General features: G+C 40.2%; 2 protein-coding genes across 11 annotated transcripts in view; both read right to left on the bottom strand.

Annotated features, from left to right (window-relative positions):
- LOC132882239 (NACHT, LRR and PYD domains-containing protein 12-like) overlaps positions 1 to 16,950 on the bottom strand; it is a 1,431,284-nt gene that overhangs the window by 47,944 nt on the left and 1,366,390 nt on the right. The window lies entirely within an intron of this gene.
- LOC132882243 (interferon-inducible GTPase 5-like) overlaps positions 9,651 to 16,950 on the bottom strand; it is an 81,554-nt gene continuing 74,254 nt past the window's right edge. For 2 of the 3 annotated variants that reach the window (XM_060915523.1, XM_060915525.1), the window contains exon 2: positions 9,651 to 11,972. In XM_060915523.1, coding sequence (XP_060771506.1) covers positions 10,779 to 11,930 — 1,152 coding nt within the window. In that variant the 5' untranslated portion in view covers positions 11,931 to 11,972 and the 3' untranslated portion in view covers positions 9,651 to 10,778. Of the gene's footprint in view, positions 11,973 to 13,927; positions 14,146 to 16,950 lie in introns of those variants that run through there. The other variant, XM_060915524.1, reaches the window with a different exon arrangement.

Raw genomic sequence — 16,950 nt, 5'->3', positions numbered from 1 at the left:
ATACAGCAACTTACTTTACGGTGGCAGTTCTGAGGTTCAGATCCCTTTGTGATCAACAGGAGGTCATGATGATCGATTCTCTTCATTGGGTTGCATAAGATGGAGCAAACCACTGGTCATATTTTCATGCACGTTTTTGTTACAACGCTACTTGACCATAGGTAATTAAGGAATCCCCGTAGACTTTCAGTCGATCATAGACCTCAGTAATCTATAACAAAACAGTTTAACTCGCATGTTGAACTTTAAGGTGAAATTTCAAATGTGTTTACATTTAATACTATTTAGGTCAGAAATCAGTGAAACACTGGTAAAATCTGTCCTATAATCATGGATCTAAACCCTCTCAGAGACGCTGAAAATGCACCAGAGAGCATCGATTTTCAGTAAATACCCTGGGGGGAAGATGCCCCCTCCCCCCAGTTTCGCTTCGTGCCATCGGCGCTCGATTGTCTGTGTATTATTAGGCCAGAATTTAGGGCTGTAATTTGTTCTGGGGAAAACACTGTAGGAGTTGGGAAGAATGTACTGAAGGCATTACTTGTACGGGGTCCCGAAGACACCAAAGCGGGCGTAACGTTAGTGTTTGCATTTGCAGTAGATACCGGTGCTGCAAACATCCGAATGGGGACAGTTGTTGTCTGACTGCCGGCATAGCGCTTGTGCTTCTCCCCTTTCATGTGCGTCAAGGGCTTTACAGCCCATTGTCTCCAATTTAATGCTTTAAAATTTTTTTTTTTAACAGTCTGCACCGCGCTTCGTACTCCGTCGTTTTTTGTAACCAGCCGCTATTGTAACCCTCCCAGAGGGTCAGGCTGGGTTCCCACACCTCCACTGCTCTCAGCCTGAACACCGGCTCGCCACAGGGTTGTGTACTTAAGCCCATTCATTCCTTTACACCCTCTACACGTATGACTGTGTCTCCACCCACCTCAGCAACAAGATTGTAAAGTTCGCAGATGACACGACCGTGGTCGGACTCATCTCGGGCGAGGAGGGTGAGCTGGCATACAGGGACGAGGTGGAGCGGCTGTCAGAGTAGTGCAAAGTCCACAATCTGCTCCTCAATACCACCAAAACAAAGGACCTGGTTACTGACTTTAGGAAAAAACAAAGCTGACATCCAGCCACTCATCATCAATGGGGCCTGTGTGGAGAGGGTCCTGGTGTTCAGGTTTCTCGGCATTGAGCTGGAGAACTACCTAACCTGGAGTGCCAACACCAAGGAGCTGCTGAAGAAGGCGCAGCAGAGACTGTACTTTCTGAGAATCCTCAGAAACAACCGTCTCCCCCAAAATCTGCTCCGGGCCTTCTATCACTGCTCCATAGAGAGTGTGCTCACGTACGGACCATGTGTTTGGTACGGCAGCTGCACATCCTCAGAGAAGGCGGCGCTCCACAGGGTCGTTAGGGCAGCAGAGAAAACAATAGGCTGCCCCCTCCCCACCCTGGAACAGATTTACACCTCCAGATGCCGCAGGAAAGCAACGGACATTTCAAAAGACTCTTCGCACCCCGGGCATTGTCTCTCCCAGCTTTTGCCATCAGGCAAGAGATACAGAGCAATGAAAAGCAGGACAAACCGCCTAAAAACAGTTTTTATCCCAAAGCAATCATGGCTTTAAACTCAAATGTGCAATCTGTGCAAAATACCGTATATATGTATGTGTGTATACATTTTCTTATCAGTGTAATCTGTGGACATACAGAACCAAAACAATTCTGTTTATACTATTTTCAGTGCAATCCGTGTACATATAGAACCATACAATAGATTTCTGTTTATATTCTGTTTATACCATTTTACCAGTGCAACTCTGTATACTTCACTATTTATTTTTATACTTTATTTGTTCTCCCTTTTTTCTTTCTATAACTCATAATGAGTCAACAGCACCTTCAATTTCATTGTACCTTTGGAAAAGTGACGATGACGATAAAGACTTTCTCTCATCTCTTATACTTTTCATCCTCGAGCCAGTTATCGTTAAACCTGCATTTGCCCATCTTGCCGCGGCTCGTGTCTGAAATAGCCACTCAAACACTTCTTCGTCTATAAAATCATGCATGTCAACCCCTATGGATTTCCCGTATTCCCTACGGATTTTGGCATTTTAAAAATGGTACGGGCGTAGTGGTATTCAACTACGGATTTTTCTACATTTTCACCTTAAAATTATTTTGATTTATTACCATCAAAAAAATTGTCATGAAATACGAAAATGCATGGGAGCCGCCATTTTCTACATTTAGAATTACTCAACCGGTACTTCCGCTAGTACCAACAAGCCATTCCGAATGTCTGAGCATGCGCAATTGTGATTTTCCTGCACACCGAGCGGGAAATAACAGCACATGTAGCGTAACAATAGACAGGTCAAGAGGTCACGATGTTGGCACCACCGAAGAAAAAACTCAAAACATCTAAAACTGGAGGTCGCTTTCTTCCCGAATTCGATCCAGAATTTTGGACATGCCAGTGTGTAACATTGGTACAGCGGAGTCAGTTTTCAAAACTTTGGATGAAGTATTACAGTAAGTATGTTATGTCCATTTTAATGAATATAGAATAAATACATTTCTATTTGTATGAATAATTTCTGAAATATAACTTTGTTTTAAAGATGCATGATGATCGTAATACTAATAAATGAGATGATCATTTAAAATCAAGAGACGAGAAAAAAATTAAATGCCTGATGTGATTATGTATTTGTAAATAGGCTTTAATATATGAATAAAAATAAATTCTTTAACTCTAATGTTATGCACAATTATCTCCTTTGTATGATTAATGTCTGAAGTATACATGTTAAAAAGTTGCATATCATTTAAGTATGTTATTTATGAGAAATAAATATTATCCCTTTTGTGTTATGTCTGAAATATTCCTTTTAATATAAGTTGCATGTAATTTGTTTTAAAAACATTTGTAATTATGTGGAATTAATATTTCCTTTCATATTGATAATGTCTGAAATATTTTTTTAAAAGTTTGATATAAATTGAAAATGTTGATATATTTTTTCAGGAAGCAGGACATTCCTTGGACAAATTGTGTTGGCTTTGCCAGTGACGATTGCAGCGTCATGATTGGGAGAAAGAACTCTGTGCTGACAAGAATCCGAGAGAAACAGCCCAACATCTTCAACATCGGATGTATTTGCCACTTAGCAAATCTTTGTGTTGCTGCTGGAGTAAGAGTTGTCGATTCCTGTGGATGAACTCCTCATTGACATTTATTTCCACTTTGAACACAGGTGATTTTAGTTACACATGATAATTCATCATATTTATGTTCAGGCCAAAACAAAAAAGTGCTCTGTGTCAGATCACAAGGCAGAAATAATTTAGTAGGTAATTGGTAGGGAAGAATACAACAATGTGCCAAGTGATATTGTTTAGCACCATTTTGGTGAGGGTTTCAATTATTTCATTTTGTATTACGTTTGACGTGTATTTTGCATTGTCTGGGATATGTTTTACAATTTCTGCCAATTTCTCATCTTTTTTGACTGTATATTCAAAAAACTTCAGGAAAAGTCCCTCCTCCCCACCCTCGTGATTGTGACCACGCAGAGCCAGTTCATTGACAGCCAGGAACTGAACGGCCTCCCCAATGCTCTTCACATAGTACCTGTTTTTTTCTATCTGCGTTTGACCCAGCAGGTGAGCTATGCTTCCACCCGACTCTGCCTGACGCTGGTGTTCCTGCCACGCAGACATTGATCTGACGTGCGGGAGACTAGACGCATGTTTTTGGAAGCCGGCGTCTTTTTCAAGGGCTTTTTTCCAATTTGTGAAGCCACATTTGGTAAATATATCCTCGCGGTCCGAATGTGAAATGTTAAACTTGCGGCAGGCAAAGCAAAAGCTGGCATCGCGGATAACGGAATACTCGAGCCACGGTCGAGAATGATACCAGCTTGCACTAAAGCACCGACGGGTTTGTCCAAATGGGCGCTTGGGGTGATTAGTTAAAATAGGCTGGGACGGGCTATCCATATTTAAGTCGGAAGGGACGTGCACATCAGAGGTTTGGGAGGATTGCGTACTTTGTGAAATGCAGGGGTTTTGAGTTCCTGAAGTGGCCACAGAACTGCAGGATGGCGCAGACCTATTCAGATCCTGTGAAGGGCTTTGCTCCGTGTTGGCAGCAGCGGTGCTGGGCTCAACAGCGGAGTCAGAAGTTTGCGCAGCGACAGGGGCGGACGAGGTCTGCTTTTTAATGAGCCACCTATGCATGTCTTTTGGTGTTACGTACTAGTTAATAAAATGTTTTAATAACGTCTGTGTGGGTTATGCTTAGTGGCTGGCTGCCTGCCTAGGCTGGCAATTCAACTAGCTAGCACAGTCTCCTAGTTTTAATAATAGCAGGCTAGCACAGGCAGACCGCTGTAACTAGCTGACTTATCTACACAAATCAACAAGTAAATAAAACGAACAAGCTCAACTCAACAAAAACTACTACCACTACTTTGTGAAAAGATGACAGAGAAGAACGAAATAGGAACTGTATGGGCGCAAAGTAAACTCCCGCACAGCGTTGTGCTTGCTAGTTGAATGGAGGAGGACTGACACGCCCCCTATTCAAACGAACCAACTGGAAAGCAGTTTTGACGATTGTTCTGCCCCTTAAGGTTACGGAGGGGGGGGGGAACACGATAACAAAAAATAATTAAAGCTATACACTTTGCAGATATATGCTGTTTTTAAATCAACACCAGCATTTATTCTACCAATACAAGACACAAACAGAGATCATAAATCGTGGCCTTTTTTCTGGCCAGTTTTCTTTGGATGGACAGGGCATTTCTCAGGGGGGAAGGACTTGTCCCTGGGGGGGCAGTGCCCACCCCAGCCCCCCCGTGGCCACGCCCCGGTGCTACACGTTGATGGATTACTTTGTTCTTCTCTGCCCTTTTTGAGGAATGTACTGTCGGACTTAAACCAACATCTGAAGAGGTGAGATCGCTCCTTTTTTTTCCCTATTTTTGCTGGTGGGATTGTTTTTGGAAAGCACACGGGTGGTGAGCGGTTTTGGTTATACTGCTTACACAGTGTTTGGACTAAAGACTCTGCCCTAAGGGCTATTCTCTCACTCTCTCTCTCTCACTTTGCACCATTACACAAATATTCACACTGAGAATATTTTGTAAGCGCATTTCATGAACCAAGTTATAGGATTTGTTGACAACTCGCATCGAGTTCGTTACATGTTGATGTTATTTCTACACTACACAGACATTTCTTTCTTGAAAGTCTGTAAGAAAGTCTTACATATATGATATTGATTTATGTTTCATGCTTTCAGGGCTTGTCTTGTTCTTCTGTTGCAAAAACAAATGTTTTTAAAAATAAATGTTTTTTTTAAATATGTACTTCCGTCTAAATAACTCAATTATATCTCAAGAAAACATATCAGTATTGCCTTGAACCACATACTTGAAAACTTGCCGAAATACCACAAAATTTAGGGCAAAAGGAAATTCAAGGGGGGGTAAAAAATTTGAGGCCATTTGCCCTGCAGGGCAAAAGGTGTCTGTAACACTCCTCTGATTACCATGAAAGCTGAACCACAGGCAGGCGGGATCAAGTTCAGTCTCGGTTTTATTTTCACACAACCAGCTTACACAAACACGCTTTTCAGCAGTTTTCCGTGGATGTGCTGTGTGCGACTGCATGGGCGTGACATCAATCAGGAGGGGAAGGAAAAAAACCACTCTGCTGCTCTCCCCTTTTAGCTCCTTTTTACTGAACACAAATGTAGCACCCCTCTACTCTACTAGGAAAAATATAAGTACATTTAAGAGAGGTGCTATCTAACTAATATCAGATAGTTCGTTTAGTTTAGGCCAGTTCTAGGTACGGCATTACAGGGGGAGTGAATTGACAAAAAGGGCAACCATTCAAAAGGTAGAAAAAAAACCAGTATAACATTTATTAAATGATACAAGTTAAATTTGACCCATTCTCTTAATAGAGAATAAAGAAAATAGTAACAAAAAGATTCAAATAATAAATACCCCAAAAATAAATAAAAGAGAGCTCTTCAAATTCAAAGTATCAAATCAAATAAAATGTCCAAAAGAGAAGAAAAGTGTGGGTGTAAAATATCAGTGCATGTGTGCTTAGTTGTAATCCAGCTGATCGCGCTGATCTTCCAGATGGTCCAGAGGAGGTTCCAGTGTTCAGAGGAGGTTCCAGGGTCCAAGGACTGACTCGCCATCCAATTTCAGTTCACATCAAAAACCAATCGGAGAGATCCAGAAGGAAATTAAAACAAGGGAAAGATGAATGTTCGGGCAGTATAAAGAGTGAAGTAATTTGAGAGTGTCCGTGATTTGGGAAGTAAATGTTGAAAGATAATTTAAGGTTCAAGAGAGATTAAGTTATCCAGTATTAAAGCTATCGAAGGAATCAAGCGTCAAGTGAGGGAAAGTAATACAATGCCCATATCTCGACAACAAGAACAACCTTGCCAAAATAAAAGCCCTGCTTCCTGTTAACAGCAAACAATATTTATAAACTTAAGTAGTTCTATTAATCTATTTATCCATATGTATATTTATGTATTTAAATATGTATCTGTATATTTATCATATTTATTCAATATATTTAGGTTTAGTAACCAAATCTTTAGGTGGGTTACACAAACACACACAGCACATTAATTTAACACAGGTGCTTCCACTTTGCCACTCACCTTCACCAGCTTCTCCCTCCATTCACAAACCAGCACTTGACCACGCCTTCACTGCCACAGTGTCAAAAGTTAACGTTGAGGCCTGTGCACAGTGGCAGATGATGTAGTGGGCTCAGACACAACAGCCACAGTTGCAGCACATGACATATTGACTGGAAGTGCATCTGTAAATGTGGTCGTGGCCATCACAGATGTTACTGAGTCATCTATACTGGCACCTAATGCTGACTGAAAACCTGAGAGCATTCCAAGATTTTCTATATCCACTTTTGCCTTCCCATCTTCAACAGAAGAATGAGGTAATGTTATACGACTAAATCAAATGGCGCTAACCCCCCAATCAATTTTAATTCCAGCTTGTAATGCAACAAAACAGGACAAACAACACAATGGGGGATGAATACTTTTGCAAGCCACTGTACTTCACCTGTTTACTTTTTGACGGTCAAGGAATTTCTGCTTCACTTTCTGATTCGAAAATATAAGGGGGCTCAAGGTTCTTTCATCCCATTTCATACCAACTGATCCACTAAATAAGACACTCTCCTCATTTGTATTTCTCAGATACGTTCTGTCTAAACTGGCATTATTTTCACCATCAAGCCACTCCTGTAGTAATTTAACTCACTCTTGGTCTAGTGGTGATTTAAGTCCAGCTTTAGCATCACTCTTTGTGGCATAGTAACTAATGACTCTGTCTCTGCGTTCTTGCTTGGGTGTACAGTTACAGCGATTTTGAAGTGAGATATTAAACAGCTGGTCAATTGTTTTGTGCTTTTTTTTTTTTTAGTTGCTTTTTCAATGGTGGTTCTCCTGAAGCCTGGAGTACTGCATTTTACATCAGGATCTGCACTGGCCATTGTGTACAGATCATAGGACCTTTATCCTTTACAGCTGTATTCTGTAAAAAGGAATATTTAATGGACCATGAAAACATGTTTAATAACAGACATACTATTTTGTGGTCTTTCTATAACTTATTTTACAAGCTGCATTTTTTTTTTCAATTTCACGATGTTCACAGTGTGTACACAACTGCTACATGAGCATCATCATCTGTCTACCTTGTGTATCCAGATAATTACAACCCCAACTCAGGAAAAGTTGGGATGGTATGTAGAAATTGAAAATAAAACTGAAAACAAATTACTTGTAAATAATCTTTGACCTGCATGACACTCAAAACAGTACAACAGCACATGATTTGATCTACCTCATGAATTTTTTTTTTAAACAAACATTTAATTGTGATTCTTGTAAAACATTTACTACTTTATAATGTTGCCATTCCTTCTCACAACACTTGTTCATGGCATCATGGACTCCATGAATACTCCATTATGGACATTTTTAAATCACAATCTGGCTCCTCTACCAGGAAACTAAACCTGGGTCATCACTAGATCTTCCAGCAGGACGATGATCGGAAGCGTCTGTCCAAATCAGCACTAAAACAGTTCACTGAGAATCACAGAATCGAGCTTCTGCCCTGGACATCTCAGTCCCCTGAGCTGTACCCCAGTGAAAACCTGTGGGCGGAGCTGAAGAGGAGAGAGCACAAGAGAGGGTTGCGAACCCTGGATGATCTGGAGAGATTGTGTAAAGAGGAATGGTCTTATATGCCCTGCTCTGGATCTCCAACCTTATAAAATGTTATAGGAGAGACTCAGTGCTGTTTTCCTGCCAAAGGGGGTTGGACAGAGTATTAAATGCATGGGAGCCAATAATAGTGGCACATGTGCTTTTGTTGGAAAAAAAATGTATTTCTTGATGAGGGATTTGTTTTTCTCTGAATAAATTTATTTCAATTAAAGGCTGGGTTTTTCTTTTTTTTCAGTGCAAGATGAAGTGACTTCACCGAAAGGTAGATTTTTTTCCCAACCTTTACAATGGGCGTCAATAATTGTGGACAGCACTGTGTGTAATTTTTATATATATATATATATATATATATATATATATATATAAAATATACACACGCACCAGGAAAAGGTTAGGACAGTATGGAAAAATCCACCCATCCTTCCCTCCATTATCCGTAAGTGCTTATCCTGGGCAGGAGCCGATCCCAGCTGACTATGAACAAGAGGCAGAGTACACCCTGGACAAGTCACCAGATCATTGCAGGGCCGTATGGAAAATGAAAATTTTAAAAAGACAGCTTGTTTCTAAAATTCAAAATTTTTGAAATCATGGTATGATAATGTATAATGTGTTAAAAAAAAGGTAAAAATAATCCAATGGATCTTATGTCACTGGTGAAATTATTTCATGTACCCAGAACATTATTTGAGATGGATTTTCATTAGCTAGAAGCTTGTCTCCTAAAGCTTTTAAAAGGCACCATTAATAACTTTCACATACAACTGCATGTGAAAGGTTGGACTTTAGCTGGTCCTGCAGGTTAGTCTGTGACTCTGGACCTTTTATCATATATATGGACTTGTATACAGTCATTTGTTATTTCCCTTTTTACTTTTTCAAGCTTTTGAGAGAATTTTCTCCAGTTAAATATTTTCCCTTGGATGTTATTATAGCTTTGCCATTTTGTTTCTGTTCAGATTTTTACTACCTGTCTCATCTCTGCAGAAGACAGCCTTTTTTTAAAACCAAGGATTCTTCTCTGCAAATAGTGACGAGTGCTATTTCAATTTTACTATTTTTCACTAAAATAAATGCCCCACATTGGGTGCCATGTAGCCAAATGGATGGTTGTAATTCTAATTAAGCTTAAATATAGGAACACCAGATAAAAGTTTCTGTGTAAAATTAAGTTTCACTCAGCCATAGCATAAGAGACAGTCCCTTTACACTCGAGTATAAAATGAGTTCTCTCCTGAGTGCAGAGCTTCTTTGAAGAGATGTCCCCGGGGTTTTCTTATTCAGCCAAGTCTTCAAATTAATGAACTCAGACCACTATTTGTCTTCTAATGAATCACCCTCAAAGGGCTCTGCTTTATTAAACATATAAAGCTGATAACATATATAAAGTTTGAGTACAAATCAATTTGAAATAAAATGAGCAATTCTATTAAAAGTAAACCTGTATTATAATCAACATATCTAAAAGAGGAAATAAATGTTTGACAGATAAACTGTCAGAAAAAGGTTTCTATAGAATGAAAGAGTAAATACTTTGAATAATAAGAAGCTTAAGTCCTCAGCATCCTACCCAACAACCTCCTGGGGTTTACTTCTGTCTTTTATAGCTAAAGAGCCAAGCATGATTCAATCATAAAACCACAAAAAGCTCACTAAGTGGAAGATTTTGAACAGTAAGTGGAAGCTAGATGGAAATATTCTTCCACTCCCTGAATAAGCAAGATCACATACAGATCAGGTTAGATTAAACTGGTCTTTAACCACAATCCCTTGAGTTTGTTTACTAAAGTGTAGACACCTTTCTTTTACTCGGCAGAATCAGAGGAGTTTAATCAGTCGGGTTTGCTGTAGAAAGCCCGCGTCCCCAAAAACACAGGAAAACTCTCCCACTGTGGCTCCCAGTCCAGGATCCCAGTCCAGGATCCTGCAGCGCGCAGAGCCACTGGTTGAACTCGCCAGCATGACCTTCATCTCTCCTTCAGTCCTGCCGTCTTTTCAGCAGAAACCCGCTACAAGCATTCTGATTGGCTGATAGAGCTGCAATTTCTTAAAGCTACAGTACTATTAAACTCAACTGACAAAATAGTTCACAAACAAGATGAAATACTACTTTTAATCTTATTACTCTGATTTTAACATTGTTTTATCACTAATATGAATTTGTAAAATGATTAAATTCTGCTCAATATTTATTCTAATTTATTCAACTAATTATTAATTTATAAGCTATTTTCACCTGTGTTACACTACACAAACAAACTTGACTCATTCAGATTATAATCCAGGAGAGTCATATCGCTATACTACGGCTCTTTGTGCAACCAGGCTGTGCACATATCTTTCTTTTGTTTACAGAAAAAGTGTTTATCAGTAAATCAAACATTCTACTTCTGATTTTGAAGCATAAACATTGCATTTTTTTTCTTTATTACTGCCAAGGCTCCACCTCCTGTGTCTCAGTGCTTCCTTGTCACTGTAACCCCGCCTCTTCCAGCACCATCAGTGCTGCATCTTCAAGCTCTTTCAGTCCACACTTCAAAATCTTTAATGTACAAGCAAAAGATATCCCAGCTGCTAGAGCACTTCCTATACCAGGCACCAAACTGCACAGAAACTCCACCACCGCTGATCCGGCTAAAGCAGACAGCGCCAGTCTTGCAGTGGAGCCCGTTGCCAACGCCAGTACAAGAGGTGATTTTATTAAATCTTTCAGCTCTGGCTTGTTAACTCTTTCTGACAGTTTTTTAAGTGATTTATCATCAAGGCCAAATGAGTAATAGCACCTTGTAAAGAAAGACACTAAAATACTGGCATCACATGCCAGTGAGAGACCAGGTACTGGAACTACTGCAATGACTCCAGACAAACTCGCTGCAGCCCATGCTGCTTTCTCAAACATTTTCACTTTTTTCTTCAGCACAGCCACAGAGGTGACGGGCACCGACTGCATCAGAGCAGACCGTTTCCTCTCCGGGAGCTCTGACATCAGAGTGTCAATCAGCTTTTCAAACTCAAACGCTGTAATATCCTTTGAGGATATCAGGAAAACTTTTGGATTTTCAATCTCCTTCAAGTGTTCCATGCAGTCCCTTTTGATCTGTGAGAGTGTTTTTTCCTTGTTAAAGTTCCTTTTGATTTCTTCTGCTCGAATATCATTGTCTATCTTTGATCTCACAAAGTAAAAGAGCTTTTTGCTTCTTTTGATCTCTTTGGCCAACATGATGTCATTCTCTGTGACTCTCTCAGATAAGATGATGATGTAGAAATCATATGTGCTAAACTGAGTGTCTTTAAAGTATTTCTTAGCCTTAAAATTTGGGGATCCAATTCCAGGTAGGTCCCAGAACGTCACATTGGGCATTGTGGGATGTTTGTAAGATGTTGCCTTCATTGTGGTTTCAGTAACTCCAGTTTTAGCTGCGCTTTCATCATCATCGTTCAGTCCTCTGACTGCATTGATAAAAGATGACTTTCCTGAACCTGTTACTCCAGTTACAGCGATGTGAAGTGAGATATTAAATAACTGGTCAATTTGTGTTTGTGCTTCTTGAGTTGCTTTTTCAATGGTGGGCTCTCCCGAGGCCTGGAGTACTGCGTTTACATCAGGATCTGCACTGGCCATTGTGTACAGATGATAGGACCTTTTATCCTTTACAGCTGTATTCTGTAAAAAAAAAAAAAAAAGGAATATTTAATGGACCATGAAAATGTGTTTAATAACAGACTGATCACCTATTTTGTGGTTTTTCCATAACTTATTTTACAAGCTGCAATTTTTTTTTCAGTTTCACAATGTTCACAGTGTGTACACAACTGCTACACGAGCATCATCATCTGTCTGCCTTATGTGTATCCAAATAATTACAACCCCAACTCAGGAAAAGTTGGGACAGTATGTAGAAATTGAAATTAAAACTGAAAACAATGATTTGTAAATAATATTTGACCTGCATGACACTCAAAACAGTACAACAGCACATGATTTGATCTTTTACCTCATGAATTTTGTAGTTTTTTTTAACAAACAGATTTAATTGTGATTCTTGTAACACATTTCAAAAATCTTTGAACAGTAAAACATTTACCACTTTATAATGTTGCCATTCCTTCTCACAACACTTGTTCATGGCATCATGGACTCCATGAATACTCCATTATGGACATTTTTAAATCACAATCTGGCTCCTCTACCAGGAAACTAAGGCTACATCCACACGACAACGGCAACGAGATGTTATTTAAAAATATATCGCGTCCAAATGGGCAACGATCAGTAAAATATCAGGTCCATATGGCAACGCAACACTTGCTGAAAACGATGCAATACACATGCCACACCTCTAGGGGCGCTGTAAGACGGTCCCTTCGGAGACACCAGAACAATAGAAGAAGTAAGGACGCATGCGCATAAACTATTAGGCGCGAAACTTCATATTAGCCACAAAGTCAGGAAAATCTGTTTGTAAAATTACATTATAATGACCAAATACAATGAAAAGTATTTTTCCAGTCTCACCTGTGAAAGGTAATCCCATGTGATCTTGTTTGGACGGCAAACCTGTTGGTACAGTTAAACGCAGCTAATCTTTATTCTCCGCTTTGACCTCTCCAAAATGGCGGCGAGGATGACATGATTCTACGCGGAAGGCGGCGTCTTTAATGGTCCGGAATAAATTGAATGCTACACGTTGATGGATTAATTTGTTGTTTCTCACCTGTGAAAGGTAATCCCATGTGATCTCGTTTGGACGGTAAACCTGTTGGTACAGTTAAACGCAGCACATGAATCTTTATTCTCCGCTTTGACCTATCCAATATGGCGACGAGGATGACGTATGATTCTACGTGGAAGGCGGCGTCTTTAATGGTCCGGAATAAATTGAATGATACACGTTGATGGATTAATTTCTTCTACACCCTTTTTGAGGAATGTATTGTAGGACTTAAACCCACATCTGAAGAGGTGAGATCGCTCCTTTTTTTCCCCCTATTTTTGCTGGCGGGATTGACTCTGCCCTAAGGGCTATTCTCTCTCTCTCTCTCTCTCTCTCTCTCTCACTTTGCACCATTACACAATAAATATTCACAGTGAAAATATTTTGTAAGCGCGTTTCATGAACCAAGTTATAGGATTTGTTGACAACTCGCATCGCATCGCAATGAGAAGATCATTGGCACTACTGGTGTTAAGAATCAGACCATTTTATAAATGAATATTTTGCTGGAGAGCTGCAGTGTTTGTACAATTGCATGTTTTTGCTTCACTATTACTGTCACTATTCTGCTTCTTGCATTACTACTGTGAACTAACACTGAACATAATAATAATAATATCCAAGCTCGTGTTTCACTCTCACTAGTGCTCTGTAAGGCTTTTTCCTGGTGATATCCTGGTGATATTTGTTACACTTCTACCCGGCGTGAAGCACTCACAGTCATGTGGTTGTGACGTCATCGTAAACAAATCCGTTCTACTCATCCAGACGACTTCACAACGGCAACGTTGCCAGATCTTTCCACTCTGGAACCCGTTCTCAAAAAGATTGCGTTTTGGGCACCCAAAACACCGGTGCCGTGTGGACGCCAGGCCTAAACGATAAGCAATTGTATCGGAGTCACCTGAATCCGTTGCTGTGTGGACAGGGCCTAAACCTGGGTCATCACTGGCTCTTCCAGCAGGACAATGATCGGAAGCGTCTGTCCAAATCAGCACTAAAACGGTTCACTGAGCACAGAATCGAGCTTCTGCCCTGGACATCTCAGTCCCCTGAGCTGTACCCCAGTGAAAACCTGTGGGCGGAGCTGAAGAGGAGAGAGCACAAGAGGGTCACGAACCCTGGATGATCTGGAGAGATTGTTTGTTTTAAAGAGGAATGGTCTATGCCCTGCTCTGGATCTCCAACCTGGATCTCAGTGCTGTTTTCCTGCCAAAGGGGGTTGGACAGAGTATTAAATGCAGGGGGGCCAATAAGAGTGACACATGTGCTTTTGTTGAAAAAAAAAACAACTGTATTTCTTGATGAGAGATTTGTTTTTCTCTGAATAAATTTAGTTCAATTAAAGGTTGGATTTTTCTCTTTTTTTCAGTGATAAGCAACTTCACCAAAAGGTGGATTTTTTTCCCCTAACTTTTACAATGGGTGTCAATAATTGTGGATGGCGCTGTGTGTGTTTGTGTGTAATCACACACACACAAATCAGGAAAAGGTTGGGACAGTATGGAAAAATCCACCCATCCTTCCCTCCATTATCCGTAAGTGCTTATCCTGTGCAGGGTCGTGGGCAGGAGCCGATCCCAGCTGACTATGGGCAAGAGGCGGAGTACACCCTGGACAAGTCACCAGATCATTGCAGGGCCGTATGGAAAATGAAAATTTAAAAAACAATGTATAATAAGTAAGTAAATAAATAAAAGTAAAAATAATCCAACGGATCATGTGTCACTGCTCTGTGTCTGCCATGTTTTAGATACTTTACTTTTGACACTTTACAAATAATCTATGAAATGTTATGAAGCAGCTGACCAGCTGATCCTTAATAACATACTGGTTCACTACTTTTACACCACAATGCTGTAGAATTCTGGATTCTGATTTGGTCAGAGATGCAGCTGCAAATCATGAGCTAAGAATCAAACATCTGGAAAGAAATAAAAGTTGTGATGTAAACTGACTCCTTGTCATCTCAGCCTCAGTCCACAGGAATCAAACATTTGTTTAACAAACTAAATGTTTAAAAAATGCAGTTGTATATAAAATAAACTAAAACAAACTAAGGTCAAATACAGTTTGACCACATGAGGCACAGTTCTAGAAGTGAATTGTTAATAATCACACGATCTGCTATCACCCAAATGAGTCTGGTTCCTCTCGAGGTTTCTTCCTCGTGTCGTCTGAAGGAGTTTTTCCTTACCACCATCACCTCAGCCTTGCTCATGAGGAATACATTTATTAATTGGTATGTGTAAAATTGATGTTTCTGTTAAGTTGCTTTAGACAATGCCTATTGTTAAAAACATGATACAAATAAAATTGACTTGATCAAATGTAAATTTGGTGTGTTAGAAGGAAATATCCCGCTGGAGGTTACAGGAGAGTGCTGTAACTTGACTTGTCTAGGAGGTCATTCAGGCTGTTGGCCTTTTCTACAACATCAAATGCCACATGCTACAAAAGAGTGGTAGAACATGTGTAGAAACTTCTCCATAGTGGGAATGTGACATGACGCAGTCATGATCTGTACTGATCCTACACAAATCACAAACAGTCAGGGGGCATTGTGTGAGTCAAATACAGAGTCTTCACTCTGTATTTGACTCACACAATGCCCCCTGACTGTTTATGGTGCGATGAAGTTACTGTTACCACCGCAAAGTTGATTCTTTTCCTGTGACAGCATGTCCCTGAGTGTTTTATTCCTTTTACAGTAATTTACCAATGATGACCAAATTTTATTTATAAAAGTATAACACATCAAACTTTTTATCCATTTAGGCCCTGTCCACACGGCAACGGATTCAGGTGACTCCGATACAATTGCTTATCGTTTAGGCCTGGCGTCCACACGGCACCGGCGTTTTGGGTGCCCAAAACGCAATCTTTTTGAGAACGGGTTCCAGAGTGGAAAGATCTGGCAACGTTGCCGTTGTGAAGTCGTCTGGATGAGTAGAACGGATTTGTTTACGATGACGTCACAACCACAACTGTGAGTGCTTCACGCCGGGTAGAAGCGTAACGAATATCACCAGGAAAAAGCCTTACAGAGCACTAGTGAGAGTGAAACACGAGCTTGGATATTATTATTATTATTATTATTATTATGTTCAGTGTTAGTTCACAGTAGTAATGCAAGAAGCAGAATAGTAACAGTAATAGTGAAGCAAAAACATGCAATTGTACAAACACTGCAGCTCTCCAGCAAAATATTCATTTATGAAATGGTCTGATTCTTAACACCAGTAGTGCCAATGATCTTCTCATTGCGATGCGAGTTGTCAATAAATCCTATAACTTGGTTCATGAAACGCGCTTACAAAATATTTTCACTGTGAATATTTACTGTGTAATGGTGCAATCCCGCCAGCAAAAATAGGGGAAAAAAGGAGTGATCTCACCTCTTCAGATGTTGATTTAAGTCCGACAATACTCTAAGTTCCAAAAGTGAACTGCAAAAGTATCAATGCGCTGCCGAAGCACGCAGAAGGTGTTAGTACGCCTGTCATTATAGTGCGGACTTTCCATAGCATAGAAAATCGCTACATTTCAATTTGTGTAACTGAACTTGTTTCATGTCACTGGTCATATAAACCTATGTAAAAAGGAAAAACGCGGAAGAGTTTGGTCGCATCTAACTACAGCCCCAAAAAATACTATTGGCCATGCTGAGCCTAGCTACATTGCTAACAGGAGTGACAGCGCGTCTGACTGCGTCTGACTGACTGGGAGGTCGCGCAAAGCTCGGAGAGGTACGGAGCAGCTCGTCTCAATTCAGATAAGAGCATATTTCATTATGGAAGTATGGTGGACTGTTCCTTTAAAGAAGCCATTTTTGTCAACCTGGAACGGCCATCACTGAACAGAGGTGGGGGTCTAAGACATCATTTATCAACCACCTACAATGCAGTCCTTGGCACACTTCCCAGA

The sequence above is a fragment of the Neoarius graeffei genome, chromosome 2, assembly GCF_027579695.1.
Source record: "Neoarius graeffei isolate fNeoGra1 chromosome 2, fNeoGra1.pri, whole genome shotgun sequence".
Classification (NCBI taxonomy): Eukaryota; Metazoa; Chordata; class Actinopteri; order Siluriformes; family Ariidae; genus Neoarius; species Neoarius graeffei.
The sequence above is the reverse complement of the archived record's forward strand: the minus strand, read 5'-3'. Positions and strand labels throughout refer to the sequence as shown.